The sequence below is a fragment of the Polyodon spathula genome, chromosome 7 (genome assembly GCF_017654505.1).
Source record: "Polyodon spathula isolate WHYD16114869_AA chromosome 7, ASM1765450v1, whole genome shotgun sequence".
NCBI classification, from domain to species: domain Eukaryota; kingdom Metazoa; phylum Chordata; class Actinopteri; order Acipenseriformes; family Polyodontidae; genus Polyodon; species Polyodon spathula.
In genome coordinates this window covers 2,198,123-2,218,245 of record NC_054540.1, presented here as the reverse complement: position 1 = coordinate 2,218,245, position 20,123 = coordinate 2,198,123, and the positions used below count along the sequence as shown (strand labels likewise).

The following is a 20,123-nucleotide window of genomic DNA, read 5'->3' as shown; positions in this document are numbered from 1 at the left end:
TGTTTGGTGACCTCATTCAAACCCCCCCCCCCCAGCTGAATGTTGCTAATGCGAAGGCCTGGTTTATTTATAGAGGTGGTTCTCCTTGGAAATGGAGTACTCTAAATAAAGCTCTTAATATTTTGATTCTCTTCTCCTGTGGTATTTTACATCTTGGTGTTGTAGAGATGCCTCCAGGGATCAAAGCCTAATGCTGCACAGATTCTACTCTATTTAATGTAACAGGCATGTGCCCACCATGTGTTCCATCTGCTGATAGAAAACAACAATGGTACATTTCTCAGACTTCTGCCAGAAACGACACTTTACTGCTTGGACAGGACGGCTTGCTAGCGGCTGGTGCTTGTTTTGCTGCTGTTTTGTGCAATCCTGCATACTGCTTTGCAATAGGGCTGTGCAGAAAGTGCAGGGCCTGTGCTTTCACTTGCAAGAACTGGGTTCAGTCTATAAAGCGCACCCCCTGCAACTTAAAAGCAACCAGGTCTTTATTATAGAAAGTTGTAAAAAACAGTCAGGGTATTGTAGGAGAGGCTCAGTCCTGTATGAATCCATTTTATAAATCAAAGGCACTTTTTATGGAAACAAACATGTTTTCAATGTTTTTTAGTTTAATTTCAGCAAATAGTGTTGATCATTACTGATCATTACAGTAAGTGCAAAAAAATGAGATTCATCTTGAAGTAAGTTTAGGGTGGAATTCCTTTAAAGAAACAAACCCACTAAGGGTTAAGAGTGCATTTGCAATGGTTAGACAGTACACAAAAACTCCCAAAGAAAAACACCACGATGTTTGGGTTAACGATAGGAAACGTACCAGTTTTTGTACGGTGAGGCAGTAGTACCACTATAAGAAATGTCACGTCTTTGAGAATCACATTTATAATCATAGCTGGATTATGTTATAATTGTTCAGATTCATTAAGATTTTGCTCAATTAAAAAGTCTAAATATCAGAATAAAATTGAATACTGTTCTTTTTTATATAGCTTGCTCACTGCTTGCATTCACAGTGTTATTGTGCGCAGTGGTATGTTTATGTGTCATATGGCTAACAGGCTAACATACAGTATGGTTTTGTATCTGATATCGTTATAATGTGGTTATGTGTCCTGTGCAGCCGTCTTCTTCCTCAGTCAACGGTAGCTCTGGAATGTCGATCACAAATATCAAATTGTACAAAAAATTCAATGGCATGGCTGTGCTTTCCTCCTGTTGAGCTGGCAGTGTTTAACTGTTCCCTAAATGAGGCAATATATCCAAGTATGACAGATTAAAGAACGAAAAACAAATTGACCAACTTTCTGTTCTTTCCAAACAAATCGGCCACCTTAAAAATCTCGCTTCCTGGGGATGCCTTGTGGGAATTGCTACTGATTAAGGAATAGTCTGGCATATGTAACGTGATGGTACCTGCGATAACATTACAGGTCTTGAAAAGAACGACTCAACATGTTCAGAAAGAATTAGCAATCACAGGATCCCCGGAGGAGCCGGTAGCTGGGATTCGTTCGAGGACTTAACAAGGCTTTGTTCTACTTTGTTGCTTCATGGTTAGAATTATACAGAACACACACACACACACACACACACACACACACACACACACACACACACACACACACACACACACACACACACACACACACACCTGTTGAAGCTGTGTGGGTATAGAGTTAATAAAGATCTGGTTTAACAAATGTGTCATGACTGTATTCGCAGTGAGATCATAATCTGCAAACCAGCGATGGAGTGTTAGCAGAGGTTTTTGTCTTCCTCTTCTTTGACTTCAAAGCTATCCTTGCAGGCTTAGGAACAAAGACTCCAAAACGTAAAGCGTGGCCAGAGTGATCCTGTATGAGTTATCTGTGCTGATTAGCATTCAGCTGCAGGATTAACCTCTCAGCATGCTGGGAGCTCCCCAGCCCCTGGCTCGGTTACACAGGAGGAAAAAGAACGTGGGCCAGCCTTTTTTTTCTCACTTGCTGTTTAAATTTTGCTATTTTTTCTTTTACACAGAAAGGCAAACAGCAGTTAATCAAGGTGTGATGCAGCTAATGAAATGAACACGGCTAGTTTCAAACATAGACAGCCAGTCAGTGGTACCTCCTCTCTCACCCATTTACTTCACTGGCCCGGAAAGTTCAAACTGAATCAATGTGATTATTTGACAAGGGTGTAATTTTCAAAGGGATAGGATATTTTTGCAATATAAAGAGAAAGAGAGGAGGGGAACTCCAATCTCAGAATCACACTTTAGCTATGCAGTACTGTTTCATCACATTAACCAGGCTTAGCATGTATTTGACTAAGATATTTGCATAATGTATCGTGGTGTGGAGTCTAGAAGTGGAGGGACTTCTAACCCCAGAGGGACTAACCCACCCTCAAGCCGCCCGTGGAAGAGGGCGAAAATTGACATTTGTGGACTTGAGGGTGGGTGGTCTTTCAAGGGGGGAGGGAGGTGGTCATTAAATGGCTGGTGTCTTGTAAAGACAAGGGGGAGGGTGTGTAAAGTAGCAGGGAGAGGGGCAGATTCCTCCCTGCCTAAAACAGGTGGAAACGCACGTTTTGTTTAATTTCTTGGTGCTGTTTAATTGTTAATTAATTAACCCCTGCACCTGGTGATTATTGTAAATTAGAGCCAGATGCAGGGTATTTAAGAAAGACAGCCAGTCTGTTCAGGGCTGCTGTGGAGAGAGAAGCAAGGTGTGTGTCCTGTTTCTGAGCAGTCACAACGGGTAGGACTCTGTGTTAAACTGTGTTTTTGTGTACCGGTAAACAGCTTAGCTGTCCGGTGTGTTAGGTAGGGCTGGTATTGTGTTTAGTTAGTGCTCCGAATAAGAGCTAGGTGTTTGGTTTGTGTTTGTTTATTTTGTTTTTTGTGTTTATTAAAAAAAATAACACATCAGCGCGTTAAACTTCCATTTCTGTGTCCTGGGTCCTGCTTAAAAGGGGCAACGAACCATGTGAGTTGCAGAATTCATCACTATATATATATAGTGACATGTGGGAAGAAAATGTACCTTGCCACCCACATTATAAACTTACTTCCTGTGCAGCAGGTATTGGGTTTTCTGGTGGATGTAAAAAACATGGACAGTGTGTTGCAGTGGGAAAGGTTAATGGTTACACTGTTGTACCAGGTGTGCTTGAAGGAGATTCTGAGAATTCTTCGGAGGCGACTGCAGTGCTTTAAACTTCCTAGTTTGTAATCCTCCTAGTGGCTGATGAGTTCATAATGCAACAGAGCTTGCTGTTTAGTTGAATGGCCAGGCATTTGCCTTTGAACTGTGAGGTTGGTGGGTCACAGTTCACGTTCATTCTTAACCTTCTCATTCAGTTCAATGGGCTGGGATGCCATGCCATTATTACATTAAGTTTTAAAGTCACAGAAACTAATACAGTTAAGTCTAAACAACAGAAATAATACACTAGTTATGACAACTCTGTACAGAAAACATCACAGCGTTGCATGTAAGACCTGGCGCAACAGACACTGCTAATTGTGAGAGCCACACTGTGTTTTTAATTAATTGTTTATTTTGGTATGTTTCAGGCGGAGTATTTCTATGAGTTCCAGGCATTAAGGTCGCTAGACAAGGATGTGATGGGGGACCCCACTGTCAATGTGCCGCTGCTGGGGATGGTTTCACACAAACCCTCAGGTCAGTAGCAGCATCACTCACACTGTAAACATGTGTAGCACGGTCTGGAGGGATGCTTTGCACCCTTTACTTTCCCATATACTGTATTTCATTATGTACCTGTTTAACGTCCTATATTACGTGTGTTTTGCGTGATTCTCTAATGGTGTTTCTGATTGGATCATTATTTACCAGGCTTGCTAATTATTCCAGGAAAAAAAAAATCCTTCTAAAAAGGCAACTGAATGTGAGGATGTGAGGCGGGGAAGCGGCAAAGCAGCGATGCACAGGCTTCAGTTAACAAAGCTTTACCTACGAGGCAGGCTTCAGTGTACTGTGCAACACTAATATGGCATTCCCCCACTCAGCCTTGATAAGTCATTTCAGAAGCATTTTGTGGTGGAATAGTTAGTAAGTGTGGTAAATAGTGATATATGCAGTAATAATAACAGATAACAATAGAGAACATGCATAACTGGATATTGCAGGTACAGAAATGATATGGTATTCTGTAGGATTGTACTGAAAGATGTCAGTTCTCTTTGCTGTGAGAAAATGCTCTTCATCAAATTACGACATTAGGGCTGGTTCGTGTTAGCATGTGGCTATCCATATAATCTCAATGAGAAATATCAAAGCAAGTGAAACACATTGCAAGGCTTTGTTTCCCCTAATCTCCAGGCAGCAGTATGAATTAGTTCCCTTTGATGTAAAGTGTTTAGGGCATACTGTATTTCTTTGGCTGCGCTATTACCACCTTCACAAACAGTGAATCGATTAGTGTGGGTTACAAGCAATGAAAACCTGCCACTGACATCAGCCTTTGATCTCCCGCTTGATTAAATCTGTGGTTCATCAGAGATCACATTGCAAAGTGATTACTGGAAGATTACTGTCCCGGGGGAGGGGGCAATGATGACACAGAACATGCCAGGATAGGTAGTACTGGGACAAACAGTGTTTTTATTTATTTATTTGTTTATTTTATATACTTTCAGATTTAATCAAATAGTTACAATTTTTTATTTTGAATTAGTACCGTAATAGAATTACAGTAAAAAACTAAATCTCTAGAGTTAATCCTCTGTACCCAAACAAAGGAGAGACATTCCTCTGTACAGTGGAAAGTGTGTTCTTTATTTCAGACGTCAGTAATGCACGGTATCTTTTGTATGGGTCACTTCAAATTGTGTTATAGGCACAAATACCAACATGGTATGTTTGAATGCAGTGTTCATTCGAATTCTCTAATATTTTTCCCATCTCTGAATATAGTTTGTAACGCAGTGATCTGGCCAGTAGACTGTTATATTGTTAACTGACCTAGTGGACATTTTGTACATTAAACGGAGAAGGGATTACACCCCACATCTTGAAGTGATAAGATAAACTGTTTGCTTGGCTCCAGTGGTTCAGATTGGTTTCCCCTGCCTTGGAAATCAGGATGGAGTGGCTGCGTTTGAAGTCACTGTTCTTGTAATGGACGCAGAAGGCAACATTATTCTTCGGACTCCCCACAATGCTATTTTCTTCAAAACTTGTCAAAGAGGTAAGCAGAACCCGTCAATGAGGTAAACTGTATCTTAAGCGATTAGACCCTGTGAAGCATGCCCTACAGTCTGGTAAAGTCTGCAGGCAATGAGCAAGCACTAAGACCCCGTGAAGCATGACCTACATTCTGCAGGTGGTGAGCAAGCTGTAAAAGAATTCAGCATTATATAAAGTGACATACCTCCCCCACCATGGCTGTAAACACAGAATCAGAGCCGTCAGTATAATGCAGAAGTAAAGTTTCACATAAACGCAGATAGACAGACAAATGCCTCCATTAATCATATATAATTTATATAAATATTATCTTTATATATATATAATTATATATATATATATATATATATATATATATATATATATATATATATATATATATATATATATATATATATATATATATATATATATAATATATATATTATATATAAAATGTATGGCTCCTCTGTTCACCCCTAGATTCTAAAAGTCTCAAGAAATGTGTTCAGCTAGCTTCACCGCAATTGGACAAGCGTCTTGATTGCTGGTAATCCATTGATTGTTGTTATGTTTCTCTCTGCAGGCTTTGTGATTTAAAGATCTCACATGTGGTGATGTGGCTCATGACGTTTGCTGGAGATCACAGAGCGCTGTGTTCTTTAGGCCCTTGAAAAGCGCTCATCGGTTTTGCATACCATCCAGTCTCCTACTCTGCCTTAAGCAGAAGATTCCAATAGGGCCTAAATATCCCTCTAATGACAGTAAATACACTGCTGTCCTGGTAATGTAAACCAGCTAACCTCAACTTAAGCTTGCCATGTTGAGATAACTTACATTGTGGTTTGTGGTGGAGACCATCAAGTTGTAATGGCGTGCCCATTAGAGTCACAGAAAGACATTTGTTAACCCTGTGAGGGATGAATAACCCTGCTGACTCAGTATAATGCAGGCTCCTGCCTTACTGCCTTACTGCACTTGCTGATGCCGCACTCAGTCCAGGTACATGGTCAGAGCTGCCTGCTCAGACATGGTGAAGCAAGTGTAACCTGTAAGGGCACCTACAATGTTATGGCACCAGAGTGGGAACATGTCATATTTCATATGCCAGTGGTATCAAGTAATACACATTGCCAGTCCATTGCTGTACCCCTGTACCACATCAGTACCAGACAGTGTGCTACTGTAGCAAGACCCAATCCATTGCGTTGTAATGTCTGTTAATGCAGTGGTCTGCACATGGTCTTTAGGGTTTCTTCAGGGTAATGCAGGCATGCAGGCATTCAGTATACATGTAAATATTCTTGTAGAATCTAGAATTATGTAACAATCTGCCATTCACTTTCATTGGGATTCCAAATAAACAGGACATTGTACAGTTTAGATAAACACATGTCATAAAGAGTCCGACCTGTCACCGAGCTGAAGTGAAAGAAGAGGACTCTTTAAGTGTACTGTACTTGTAGACAACATTCTCCTTCACTACTATAACATTCTGGACTGGCTTCTCCTTGTACCTTCCATGCACCCTAAAGTTCTTCCTTAAATAATTCCAGAATAATGGGGCTCCCGAGTAGCGCATCCGGTAAAGACGCTCCACGTGGAGTGCAGAATGCGCCCTATAGCCCGGAGGTTGCCAGATTGAGTCCAGGCTATTCCACTGCTGACCATGGACGGGAGCTCCCATGGGGCGGTGCACAATTGGCCAAGCACTGCTCGGCGGGGAAGGGCTTAGGTCGGCCAGGGTGTCCTTGCTCACCGCGCACCAACAACCCCTGTAGACTGTCCAGGCGCCTGCGGGCTTGCCTGTAAGCTGCCCAGAGCTGCGTTTTCCTCCAACGCTGTAGCTCTGGGTTGGCTGCATTGGTGGGCCTGCAGAGTGTGTTTGTCTTCGCCTCTCCCGAGTCAGCACAGGGGTGGTAGTGGTAAGCTAAGCGTAAAAATATTTCAAATTGGGAGAAAAATGGGGTAAAATCAATTGCCGAATACTAAAAAAGAAAAAAAAGCTGAATAATAAATCACTAATTCTTAAGTAGAGATCGGTCCATGTGCTATACTCAGGGTGGGTTAGCACCTTCCCAGTTTTCGTGCCGCGAATGGTGTTATCTATGCATGTGTTCATTTGAATGTGACATGGTGGCACAAATGTGATGCAGGGGAGCTGACATCACTAATACTGCCCCACGCCGATTGGATACGGCTCTTGTACGCAATGCCCTGATTGGTTAAACAGACTTCGATTTCAATATACAGCGTGTGGGTAACGGGACCCAGCTTTGTAGAGTAATCCCTGTGTAGAGACAGCTGTTAAGTCGGTGTATCACTTTACTTTCACTGCTAAAGCAAACCAGGCTCAAGATAAAGTGTCTAATCCTTGTGAAAGCCCTCCAGTATGAGTGGAAACGCATGGAGCATGACGTGACCCTGAGCAAGGGCAGTTCTGTTTCACAGTGTCATGTGAAGCGAGCCCAGCTGTTCCAGCAAGCCAGCAGGGCTGCCTCAACCCACCAGTTACAATCAGGATTAGCTTCACCGCTCTATCAGAGTAATCCCTGTTTCAGAAGGGATATACAACACTGCTAAATGTTATGACTAGAGCAGTATTGTACAGTACTAAGAGTTCTGCAGTGAAATAGCACTATGTGTTGTATCAACACTGCTTCTGTGCTGTGCCAGGGGATTACTGGACTCCAGATGAAGTCAACGCATTGTCACCATTCATGCTCAGTTCCTCTGAAGTGCCATTGAAAGGGCTGGACTGTGTAATTGTTTGGAGTGTATTTCAGGTGTGTCCTTGTGGGTATAATATCCCAGTTAATGGGTCCCATTTTGTCTCTATCTCTCTCCACTCTCTCGACAGCGAAATGCCCTGGGGGATGTCGGAACGCAGGCTTCTGCAATGACAGGCAGGTGTGCGACTGCATAGATGGGTTCTATGGCCCCCATTGTGAGAAAGGTAAAGCAAACATGTCACAAACTGTTAGAACATTACAAGAGTTTCCAATGGTTTGCATCTGGATGTCTTTGAAACACGCTAAAGAAAAACAGATGTGGGCCAAGTAATATTATAGTCTAATAGCTGTTGTAAAAACATCTGCGGTCTCCAGTAATGTTTGATGTAGGTTTGGATTCAAATCAAAAGTAGTTAGTAATTTTGGGTTTGGTTAAAAATGGACCAAAAAATAAATAAAAACTTAACTAGTTGCTTTTGATCAAACTGAATCATTTTTGAATTTTTAGCAGTTTTCTGTTAAGTATATGGAAAATTACAAAGCGGTATGTAATTCAATACGTTAACATAACATTATTCAGCAGGTTTCCTTCGACTTTATGAAGCAAAATTTGTTAATTACATTGGGTGATGCAAAACATTTGGCCAGAGCTGTAGTACAAGTTGAGTATTCAGTTATGTTCATAGGGAAGTTTGCTAATACTTCTGTACTTCACTGGCTCCAGTAAAACTGCAGTGTAAGAGAATATCAGTGCAGACTGCTGGTGCGTTGTACCGCCAGCAACCTGAAGAATACATTGGGCATTGCAGGTTCAGCTACACAATGATAAGGGGAGCAGTGCACAGGGCAATGGAGCTGATTAATCAGCATTAAGCATACGTTTCATACATCTGTCATGCACTATAATTTGCTATTTAGTGCAGTTGTGAAAGAAATACATGTTATAGATAGTAGCCTAGAATTATTCTAGGTTGAACGCAGCTCTGTTTGCATGCCTTGCTTTTGTGTAGTCTTGCATTCCCTTGGTTATTCACCTGGAGCATGGAGTTTTTCCCACGCCTTCCATTCTTTCGGTCAATAACCAACCAGCTGCTTCCCATGATGACTGACATGCTTTCCAGCAAATGACATGCTTCGAAATGAGGTGTAATTACCTGAAAATAAGGCATGCTAATGCTAAGTGCAGTGCACCGTTGAAACGGAAAGCGTGCGATTGACTAATTTCATTTCTTTCATTCTGATCCCACTCTTGTGGTTCTCTCTCTGCCCCAGCTCTTTGTGCACCCCGGTGTCTGAACGGAGGGCTGTGTGTCAGCCCCGGAATGTGTATATGTCCTCCCGGTTACTATGGCATCAACTGTGGCAAGGGTAAGCATGGATCAGGGAAACTCCTAACCCGAGCCCACACACCATGTGCTATACAGCATATACCAGTATGAGTGCCCAATAGGGTATGTTTTATCCGTACAAAACCAGACATTAAAGGGATACTGTGTGTCATTTACATAATAATAATAATAAGGATGTGTGTTCTCTGTCTTTCTCTATTGTTGTGTCTGCTTCAATCTTTATTCACCAAACTTACTAACTATTCCAGCAAACAAAGTCCTTTATCAGCCGCTGGCTCTGCTTCTGAAAGGACTGAGATTTTGGTTTGATTTTTCATTTACTGACTCACAGCTGCCGCAGTTGCGGAGGGGACAGAAATTACCACTGCACATACCTAATGGGCAACATTTAGGAGTTTTTTCAGAAGCGCCCCATTGGTTGAAAATTACTGGTTTTGTGGGTCTGGTAAATAATACACAAGCACAGACCACAATAGAGAATTGCACACACAGTTCCCTGTCTTCCAGCATTTGTTTTGTGGATGATACATGTCTGGTTCGAGTTATTTTCAAAAGCTTTTTAACCAAGGCAGTCTTTTTATACGGACTCAAATAGCTCGACAGGCATGTAAGAAATGAGGCAGCTTGACCCATCCACACGCATCATATTTGAAAATCTTCAAAAGAGAAACATGAGAACAATTTGCTAGGAAGGCTTATTAAAGGTGATTCTTTTTTTTCTTTTTAAATGTTTCTAATATAAACAGGTTCTGTTTTACTGGGAACTGACAAGGGGTCTGATCAGAGCCAGCCAGAGCAATCGCTCGTCAGTCAATACCTCCACGGGGGTCCTGAGTCTCTAGTTTAGTGCAGTTTTATCACAATCTATGGGGCCAAGAGCATACAAAGCCAAAGTAATGTACTGTACAGCTGAGACCCAGACAGTGTACACAGTAACAGGCACAGCGGTATGTCTGGCCAGTCCCTTAAAGGAGTGGTAGGTGTCATGCAGTTTGGGCAAGAGGACCTAGCAAAACTAGGTTGCTCAAAATTAGTGAAATGATATATCTTATAATAAGAGATACCCTGCACTGGATGACGTCTGTAAATGTGTACTGCAATGCTGAAAAACCACCAATTCTATAGAGATTGATTTACACATGCGATGTTCTGTACCACCGATTCTATACAGATTGGTTTTCACAAGCGGTGTTCTGTACCACTGATTCTATACAGTGTGATTGTCTTTTCCAGCAAACTGCACCACAGTCTGTCACAACGGTGGGACCTGCTTTCACCCGGGGAAGTGCTTCTGCCCTGCAGGGTTCGAGGGCCCTCACTGTGAAATTGGTGAGTGCAGCCAGTCCACTTTCCACTCTGACAAGCCAGTCTAAAGCACGAGGGTGCTGGGTGACTGCACCTTGCTTTGCTCAAAGCGGGTCCCTTTCATTCTCTCTTAGAAAGCATTACATTCTCCCCATTTTAGCCGTACTTTAGCCTCTGTAAAACCAGTCAACCCTGGAACGAGTTCTTGAAACGACGCTGGAAACAGCTGCCGGAAAGTTGCCAGGTGCTACGTGGGCTTTTAGTCTGTTTTGTGGTCCTCCTGTCACAGCGTTTCATGTCAAAGTGGGTCTCACTCATTTACTTGAAGGAGCCGGTCGGTTGAAGAGCACACTTCACTAGCAGCTGTTAAAAACCTAATCAAACATAAAAGCTTTTCTCAGGTGAGTGAAAATTTTCAGCGGGCCTTTCTGCGTTTGCCGTAACTGATACTGGGAAAGGTTCAGTGGAGTGATTAAAAAAAAACCAAACAAAAAAGACCTTGTCCCAGACTGCAGAATGATTTATTAGCGCAGTTCTTTCAAAGTAACTGGCCCTTTGTGAGAGACTTCTGATTACACTGCTGCAAATCCTTTCCACAAATCTAAGTTTCTCTTTCTACAGAACACGACAAGGTGAAATGGTTTTATACTGTATGTATGTGGTTGTAACTTAATATGCACATTGATAGACACCTCTAATTAGAAGTCTCTTAAGATCACCTTTTATTTTTTTTTATTTTTTTTTTACGTATTATATTTCATCTTTGTTTCATGATCCCTGCATTAATGTTTCAGGAGTTTCTTTATTGAAAGAGAGCAGAGACAAAGACGTCATTAATATCCATGTAGGGCTGTTCTGTTGATATCTTTTTCAGAATGTGATGTACTGCAGTGTAGCGGATTCTACTTACTGTATCATTAGAGACAAGGTTCCAGAATAAGAGAAAGTCCATTTCTCATGTGAAAAAAAAAATATATATATATATAGTGTATATATTAATATATACTATATTAATATATACTATTAATACACTTCAAATAAGTGGGAAAAGATACTTTTTTCAAACATATATTTTGAATGTTTTATTTTCAATCATACAAGTGTGGAGAGATAAAGCAATGAATAACATTTTCGTGATTAAAATGTATTTTTTTTTTTTACTGGCTCTCAATTTGTAATCTATTTTGCATTCGTTCAAATCTACTGCAGTGACACAATGTTGCTATGCGGAAGCAGAGCTCAGCGTAAGGAAAGTATTCTACAGTCATCTGTTTAATGTAGGGTTAAACATTAATTAATTCCCATACAGTATGCATTGTGGCATTATATTGGGCCACATTTTCAAAGCGTTTACTCCAGCTTTTAATTAACTCTTTATATTTTTAAAGATGAAAATTCAGCAGTAGTGTTGTAGGTCTGTCCTATCAATCACTGCATGAAGAGTAATTAAAAAAAAAAACAAAACATAACAAGTGCTCTGGTTTATCACTTCTGTACCACGTCATGGATCAGTATTGCTGTGTTACCTGTTTGACACTGTGGGCAACACTAATCCTTACACTATTTGTGCACTAGAGCGGTCATTTCGAAAAGCGCTTGAAAAAGACTTTAAAGTTATAAGGGTAAAAAGTTGTCAGGATGTTAATAATGAAATGAAAAATGACAGGTATTTTATTTAAACAGTTGTAGCAGCACGTGGGGACGTGTGACGCTATATTCTTCGGAACCCCACTACCTCCAGTTCCATTACCTGGGTGTTAGATACTGGTTCTGTAAAGTAAACAGGTGTTATTTCTCCTTTCAAAATAACAGGATTTAAATAAAGACTTGAGTAAACTCTTTGACAGTAGGGCCCATTATGTATTGTTCATGAAATGTGGACAGCTGGTTTAGCAATTCGTTTAATCCTAGTCTGAAGTTACATTTTTGTTGCATACGTTCCTTGATCATACCTCTTGGAACTATTGGTTGTGTTAAATATCTGCTTGGCACAGTTTAATAATCTCCCGCAGTCTGTGTGAAGTCCTTAACCGTGTTTGGAAGATCTGGTCCTGAGTGTGCGGGTGCACTGCAGAGCGTTCTCAAATTCAATTGCACTGATACGTATTACAGCCGTTTGTGTTCATTTTTTTCTCAGGCAAGTGCCGTCAGCCTTGTAGGAATGGAGGGAAGTGCACTGGGAGAAACAAATGCAAGTGTCCTAAAGGATTTCTGGGGGATCTGTGTTCAAAGGGTAAGCACAGCAAGGACGCAGACTGGGTTAGGTGCTCGTCGAATGTGCAAAAAAAGAACAACGAATTTCAGAATTTCATGGTGTGCCATGCTGTGGTGCTTTCTTTTTGGTTTCACTGTCAATATGAGATACAACTGCAGGAATGTTAGCAGTAATCCCACAAGGACACTCTTATAATATTCTGCAGAAGAAATTGGAACAGATTTACTGGTATTGTGCAGGGATGACCCCAATGAAATAGGCAGGCAAAACACCCAACTCAACTATCGAAAGCTTTCAAAAATGCTTCTCAAAAATCCAAATAGATTTTCTTTTTAAAGTGCTTATGAGACCTTGAATTATGTTATTTAGTTGTTTTTTTTTTTTAAATGTTTTGACTTAATTTAATTAAAGACAATAGAAAAAAAGTGACCCTTTGAATTAAGCCAGAGCGAATGTAACACGAGTCATAGAGATGCAGAAGTAGCGGGTGTTTTAAAATGTCAAGTAAATGTTGCTTTTTAGACAAGCTGTTACCACGGGAGCAGTTTATCCAGTTCACATGGCTCTGTGCTCTGCAGGCAGCTGGGTTAGGTCACAGTGATCCTCTGTAAGAAGAGCCTCCCCCTTAGAGTGAAACTGATCACACAGAGCTGACTGATGTCTACAAGCTTTATATACTATATATATGTATATATATATATATATACACACACACACACACACACACACACACCTGTGTCTCTACAGTCATTTACATGCATTATTGTAACTGGAGTATGAGGGACTATATTGGTCTGGTAGGTTTGTGTCCCCCCCTTCTTTAAATGGAATTGCCATTTATAAATGAGGTTCTCATTCTTGACTCCCCAAGGTCACTTAAACAATCCCGGGTGTGTGGGTGTGACGATACCAGTGAAGCTCCTCGTTACAGTGCATCACCCCGAACTGAACGGTCTGGTCAGCGCTTTGCTTGCACACCGGACTCGAGAGATGAAAACATTGTTTCAAGTTTCACAGCAGTGTTTGGATCTGTTCACTTAACACCACTTGGAGTTTTTGTTTTACTGCCAAGCTGACAGAAAGCCTAAAGCATTAGCAGCATTTGTTGTATCATTGACATGTAACCCTAGCTGCCAGTGCAACCCTTGGCATCTCAGCCTCTCTTCCTGTTCCCTTTGCAGCTGTCTGTGACCCGGGCTGCGGGGCGCACGGAACCTGCGTGGAACCAAACAAATGCCACTGCAAAGACGGCTGGCATGGAAGACACTGTAACAAAAGTGAGTGAGAAGACAGATCGAAGGGATCCAGGCAGGCCATTCTTCCCAAGCTTCCTCGGGAAGTGCGTAATCTCCAGAAACCTGATCTCCCTTCGCATTTGTTCTGCCACACTGACAGTATGGAACAGGACATGAAAGAAAATGATTAGTATGACCTCTGGATGTTTAAATTGCTTGTACCCCCGCCTCACTCTAAATTCCACAATTACTGTAAAGAGGCACTAGCAGTGCTAGCAGTAAAAGCCAGCAATCAAAGATCACAGGCTACCCAGAGAGCTCTTTCAAAAGGAGCCCTCAGCCAGGGTCATGCTTGCTCGTTTAGCGGAGTTCATTAGCGGTATTGCCTTCCTGAGAAGCAATAACATCATTGTGGAAAAAATAAAAATATAAATGAGTGAAGGGTTTGAACAGGCAACAGGAGAGAGGATGATTTTAGGCAAGTTGATGCATCACTGCCACTTCAAAATTCTAAACGAATGAAAAAGGAAAGCACTGCATAGTAAGGGGTCCTCAACCTTGCCAACTATGGTAATCAGTAGGGAAAAATGTGTACAAAAGCAACAGCTATTCTCATTACACCCAAATGCAATCCGAAAGGTCTGTAAACTAGGAGCATCTGATAAAAGCAAATTCAAGGCAGTAAACACTCACTGAGAAAGACTTGTAGTCTAAACATTGTCAGAGAATTTGCTAAGTTTGCAGTTATTGTGTTCCGCATGTAGAGTGTGGCTGTCAGACTGTGTGTTCTCTTAAGAAAGCCACTAAACCACTCGCTCATTGATTGTCATTTTATATGAGTACTCTTGTCACATCAATAACTGGTTCTGTAATCAAAGTTAAAGCCACGGTGATTCCACAATCAATTGAGTCAATTCAAACCGTTGAGTCTCGAGACACTGTCTGCCTCATTAACTGAAACGTTTGTCTCGTCATCACTGACAAACTCCAGCAAGAAGGACATTGCAGCCACAACCAAAGCTCAATCCAAACAACAGCAAAGAGGTTTGTAATTCAAAGCTCAGAGGAAGGGTGCTGCTTTCACTGGTGCATACAGAGTGATTGAAGGTCATTAATGCTAGAGTACATAAGGCCTTAATGTACCTTACTGAATATGAATACCCCTAGCATGACATTCAGTAAAGAATGCAATGCAACGTCAACAGCTGCTAATTGCATAGAAGGGTTTTTAAGGAATTCCATAAATATGCTTTAACATGTATCTGCTCCATGAGGAATGTTGTGGATTATCGTGGCATTTAACATGTATCTGCTCCATGAGGAATGTTGTGGATTATCATGGCATTTAACATGTATGTACTCCATGAGGAATGTTGTGGATTATCATGGCATTTAACATGTATGTACTCCATGAGGAATGTTGTGGATTATCGTGGCATTTAACATGTATCTGCTCCATGAGGAATGTTGTGGATTATCGTGGCATTTTCTTTTATGGGTTCCTGCAATTTGCACTTTTTTTCTTTTTCTTTTCTGTATCGAAAAAAATGGTGGCACAGGATGGCAGTCTTACAGCCTCTCTTGTTTCTGATTCTGTCATTTATTTAGGGTACCGAGGCAGTGTAATGAGCGCCCTGAGGACAACCAGCACCAAGCACAAAGTGCACACGCCTTCTCTGAAAGAGGCTGACGAGGGCAAGAACCCACCCGAGACCAATTACATCTTGTGAGCGCACACTCCGGAACTCTCCGTTTACTTCTTCCACGCAGGTGCCTTCGCGGAGCGACTGCGTCAGATCCATTTCCCTGATTACCAGGGTCTGAAGGCCGGGTTTTCTTAACTTTTCTATAAACCACTGACCAGTTAAGAAATGTTCCTTCGTGGTTTTTGTTTCATTAATATTGTCAGAATGGTAAGCTATGTAATGACGCCCTGTTGATATTTTACAGATGTGTTTTCCATTTCTAACTGTTCATTTATCTGTGCAACCATGTTTGTTATCCAATATCCGTGAGGCGTGGGAGAAGCGTTTTCAAAAATTCAGCAGAATTACATCTTGTGTTTAAAAACGTACAGGCCATTTGTCACAAACTCATAAGCATTTTTTGATGTTTTTTAACGAGTAATGTCATATAACTCAGGATTTAAAACTATTTGAATAAGCCCACATATTACAAAAAATCCTAAACATTCAGTACTGTTTTGTTTGTAATTAAATACCCATGTATAGGGGTCTGAAAGCAGAGCACTCTTCTGCTGAGCACTGAGTACTTCTCTTGGTTTGTTTCTTGCTGTCTACATGTGCACAGCATGGCTGCGAGAGAGCGCTTCTTTCTGAATATGGCATTCAGCTAAAGAGTTTGAAAAATGACCACCCAAGCAATGGAATCCCGTTGGAAAGGGTAGTGCAGGGATACAGGAGATGACAACAGTAAGCAATGCGTTTCTTCTAAACCCTACCCCTGTTTAATAACACTGAAAAGATGCTTGCTTTTTCTTTTCTTTACTAAATATTGCTTTTGAAGTTAATATAACATAATTTTTCAGTTTGATGTTTAATTTTTTTTTAATATAAATATGATTTAATAACATTTTTCCTTTTAGCGAGAACACATTAAAATTAAACGTACTTAGACTTGAAACATACAAGTTTGAGGATTTTAGTTCTTGTTACTTTTTATTTGCCATTACAAAATGGTAATGATGATTCTTACATGAGCACTGTTGTGTTGAAACTGCATACTATACTGTACACCAAAAAAATGCATTTCTTTTATTTTCTTTCATATATGTGCACAGGTATGTATTAAAATGAAATGTTGCTATGCCTCATATGCCTGTGCTGTCTTTGCTCCGAACGTTTTTAAATCACAAATCATGACCCTGCTGGTGTGTTTTTATTTGTTTGGCAGGGAGGAGGTTAATTCGTCCCTGCTATTTACACCCACACTATTTACACCAGCAGGGCTTCCAAATAATATTGTGCAGTGGTCCTAGTACCATTGGTGCGGTTGCAATGCAGCAATATTGTATTGGGTTGCTTTGCCCCAAGGGCGCTGGATCTAGGGGTGTTGGGGGTGCAGCAGCACCCCCTGGCTTTGCATGGCTTCCATCATATACAGAGGTTACAGTTTTGTCCAATGGCTTTCAGCACTCCCACTTAAAAAATTGTTCCAGTTTATAAAACAATTTTCACTGGCTTTACAGGGTGCCGTTTTCCTACTTCCCGGGGTATTTTTACACAGGCACTTTAATAGGGGAGGCAGACAGGGGCAGAGCCAACGTAAACTTGATTACACGTAATTAGTGGCTGAGTTTAATAGGGAGGCAAACAGCTAGATAATTTGTATATTCTTCAAAACATTATTTTTCTTCTTTGAATGGCATTTTAGTTTAAAAAAGATAATGCTACCTCAACGCCCCAGACAGGTCTAATTAACTCTGTAAGTACGTATTGTTGCTCCAGTCCGACACACCCCCGTGAGTCGTAAAGATTCCCAGACATAACACCATTCAAAAAAACCAAGCAAGCTTTTAAAATGAAGTATAAAAAAACAAGTCTGGATTTGGGGTGATGTAAATGCGCACATGCCTGGGGCTCAGGTGTCTGCCTCTCTGAGCACAATGCATTATCCCTGCGAGATACCTGAGCCTGCTTCCTTGTTTGGATCAGCCAGCCTTGATCAAAGACACCTGTCAGACTGGAGAGACACTCTGATATTGAACAGCATTGTCCCTCCGCGGAAGAGGCTGAAGACACTCCATTAGTTGAGTGATTGATTTCAGTGTTTTGTATTCTGCTTGCTCCTCAAAAACAAACACCCAAAACGAAGTGATAAAGCACTGTTTAATAAGAGACGGCAGAAAGTAGCTCTAGAAAGTAGGAGATGTTGCACAAAGAAGAACTTGTTGAAGTCAGATCTTCATCGGCTGATTACACCGTGTAACAGATTTTTATTTTTTTTTGTTCCTGGGTAGTAAGTGTTATTTCCTAATTGCTTATGCCTCAAAAGTATAGAAAATGGCTATTATTCCCCACAAACTTTGCTTTTGTGACCAGGACAGTGATATTTCAAAATATCACTATTTCCAATGGGAAAACGGGCAAATGTGTGTCTTTTCGTTCACATAAAGTCATAAAAAAACAACATATGAATCCAAATTAACATGTATTTATACTAAAGTAATAAAAAAAATGACTACAAAAGATTTAGAAGTCAGTAGTTTTTCGAGATTTACGATTAGACTTTAAATACTGTATAATCGTAAATCTCGAAAAACTACTAACTTCTAAATCTTTTGTAGTCATTTTTGTATTACTTTAGTATAAATACATGTTAATTTGGATTCATATGTTGTTTTTTTATGACTTTATGTGAACGAAAAGACACAAAAGCTCCCATTTTCTCATTGGAAATAGTGATATTTCAAAATATCACTGTCCTGGTCACAAAAGCAAAGTTTGTGGGGAATAATAGCCATTTTCTATACTTTTGAGGCATAAGCAGTTAGGAAATAACACTTACTACCCAGGAACAAAAATTGTGTTAGATAGTGTTACCCTTATAAACACATGGTATTTTTGCTTGGTATTTTTAACACCGTATTTTTGCAGGTTCCCCCCCCCCCCCATGCTTTTCCCGTGGTTATACTTTGCATTTTCTGCAGTCTACCCTCATTTGCCGTGTTTATTAATATGCTTTACCACACCTCGCTATTCTTTACAATGCTTACCTATGCTGTAGCATGTTTTCACAGTGCTTTATTACACTTTGCGGTGCTTTTACTATGGTTCAGTTTTATAAGGGTGAGAGAGTATGAAAACCCGCCCTTTGCGCTGAGCTCCTTTGTGAATTCAGTATAATCCAATGGCATCTTGTTGAACTGGGGTGAGGCCAGGTTGAGATTTACGTGGTTATAATAACACAAGGACACATTTCAGAATAGCATTGAGATTACAGTTTGAGCAGGTCTTGGGCCCATGCAGTTGTCAGATCTGATTCCCTGCTTCCTCTGGGGAGATCTTTCCTCTGGATCACTGTCTTGTGAAGAACACCTTGAGGTTTGATGGTCATGCATCCACACATTTTCAAATGAATTGTAAAATTCAGCCTCGCTACTAGGAAACCAAGACCAATACCGATACAATGAGGCCAGAGTGTACTGCACTGTTTTTACAACTCCTGAGTTGCAATTTGCCACTGTCACACTCTGACTCCTACTCCTGCTAAATACTGTACAGGATGCAGTTTAGGTGCAGCTGCTATTAAAGATCAGCTGCAAGCTGATCACAGCTCAACTAGATGAGACCTTGCAGTACTTAGTTGACAGCTGCATCTTTTTAGATTTAGAAGCATCCCAATGTGTTTAAAAGTATTTACCATTCATCGCCACAAAGACAAATATAGTTTATTACCCCAGTGGAAGCTGTAGAATTACACACGGCAGTTTGTGGTGTGAGAGGAGGCGAGGAATCCAGACTGTTCAGGAAGAGCCAAGCATCCACTGTAATTAAGCTGCAGCCCTAATGAGCAGGTTACCTTGCTCGGTCTTGCTATGAGCGGGTTACCTTGCTCGGTCTTGCTATGAGCGGGTTACCTTGCTCGGTCTTGCTATGAGCGGGTTACCTTGCTCGGTCTTGCTATGAGCGGGTTACCTTGCTCGGTCTTGCTATGAGCGGGTTACCTTGCTCGGTCTTGCTATGAGCGGGTTACCTTGCTCGGTCTTGCTATGAGCGGGTTACCTTGCTCGGTCTTGCTATGAGCGGGTTACCTTGCTCGGTCTTGCTATGAGCGGGTTACCTTGCTCGGTCTTGCTATGAGCGGGTTACCTTGCTCGGTCTTGCTATGAGCGGGTTACCTTGCTCGGTCTTGCTATGAGCGGGTTACCTTGCTCGGTCTTGCTATGAGCGGGTTACCTTGCTCGGTCTTGCTATGAGCGGGTTACCTTGCTCGGTCTTGCTATGAGCGGGTTACCTTGCTCGGTCTTGCTATGAGCGGGTTACCTTGCTCGGTCTTGCTATGAGCGGGTTACCTTGCTCGGTCTTGCTATGAGCGGGTTACCTTGCTCGGTCTTGCTATGAGCGGGTTACCTTGCTCGGTCTTGCTATGAGCGG

General features: G+C 41.2%; 1 protein-coding gene across 2 annotated transcripts in view; it reads left to right on the top strand.

Annotated features, from left to right (window-relative positions):
* wif1 (wnt inhibitory factor 1) overlaps positions 1 to 16,889 on the top strand; it is a 22,100-nt gene extending 5,211 nt beyond the window's left edge. Inside the window, exons 3-10 of one of the 2 annotated variants that reach the window (XR_005950563.1) lie at positions 3,557 to 3,665; positions 5,053 to 5,193; positions 8,032 to 8,127; positions 9,176 to 9,271; positions 10,486 to 10,581; positions 12,695 to 12,790; positions 13,954 to 14,111; positions 15,616 to 15,703. Coding sequence is in view for 1 of the 2 variants with exons in the window: in XM_041254119.1 (XP_041110053.1) it covers positions 3,557 to 3,665; positions 5,053 to 5,193; positions 8,032 to 8,127; positions 9,176 to 9,271; positions 10,486 to 10,581; positions 12,695 to 12,790; positions 13,954 to 14,049; positions 15,616 to 15,737 (852 nt within the window). In the remaining variant the exon portion in view is untranslated. Of the gene's footprint in view, positions 1 to 3,556; positions 3,666 to 5,052; positions 5,194 to 8,031; positions 8,128 to 9,175; positions 9,272 to 10,485; positions 10,582 to 12,694; positions 12,791 to 13,953; positions 14,112 to 15,615 lie in introns of both variants that reach the window. The other variant, XM_041254119.1, reaches the window with a different exon arrangement.
* The last annotated feature ends 3,234 nt before the right edge of the window (positions 16,890 to 20,123 follow it).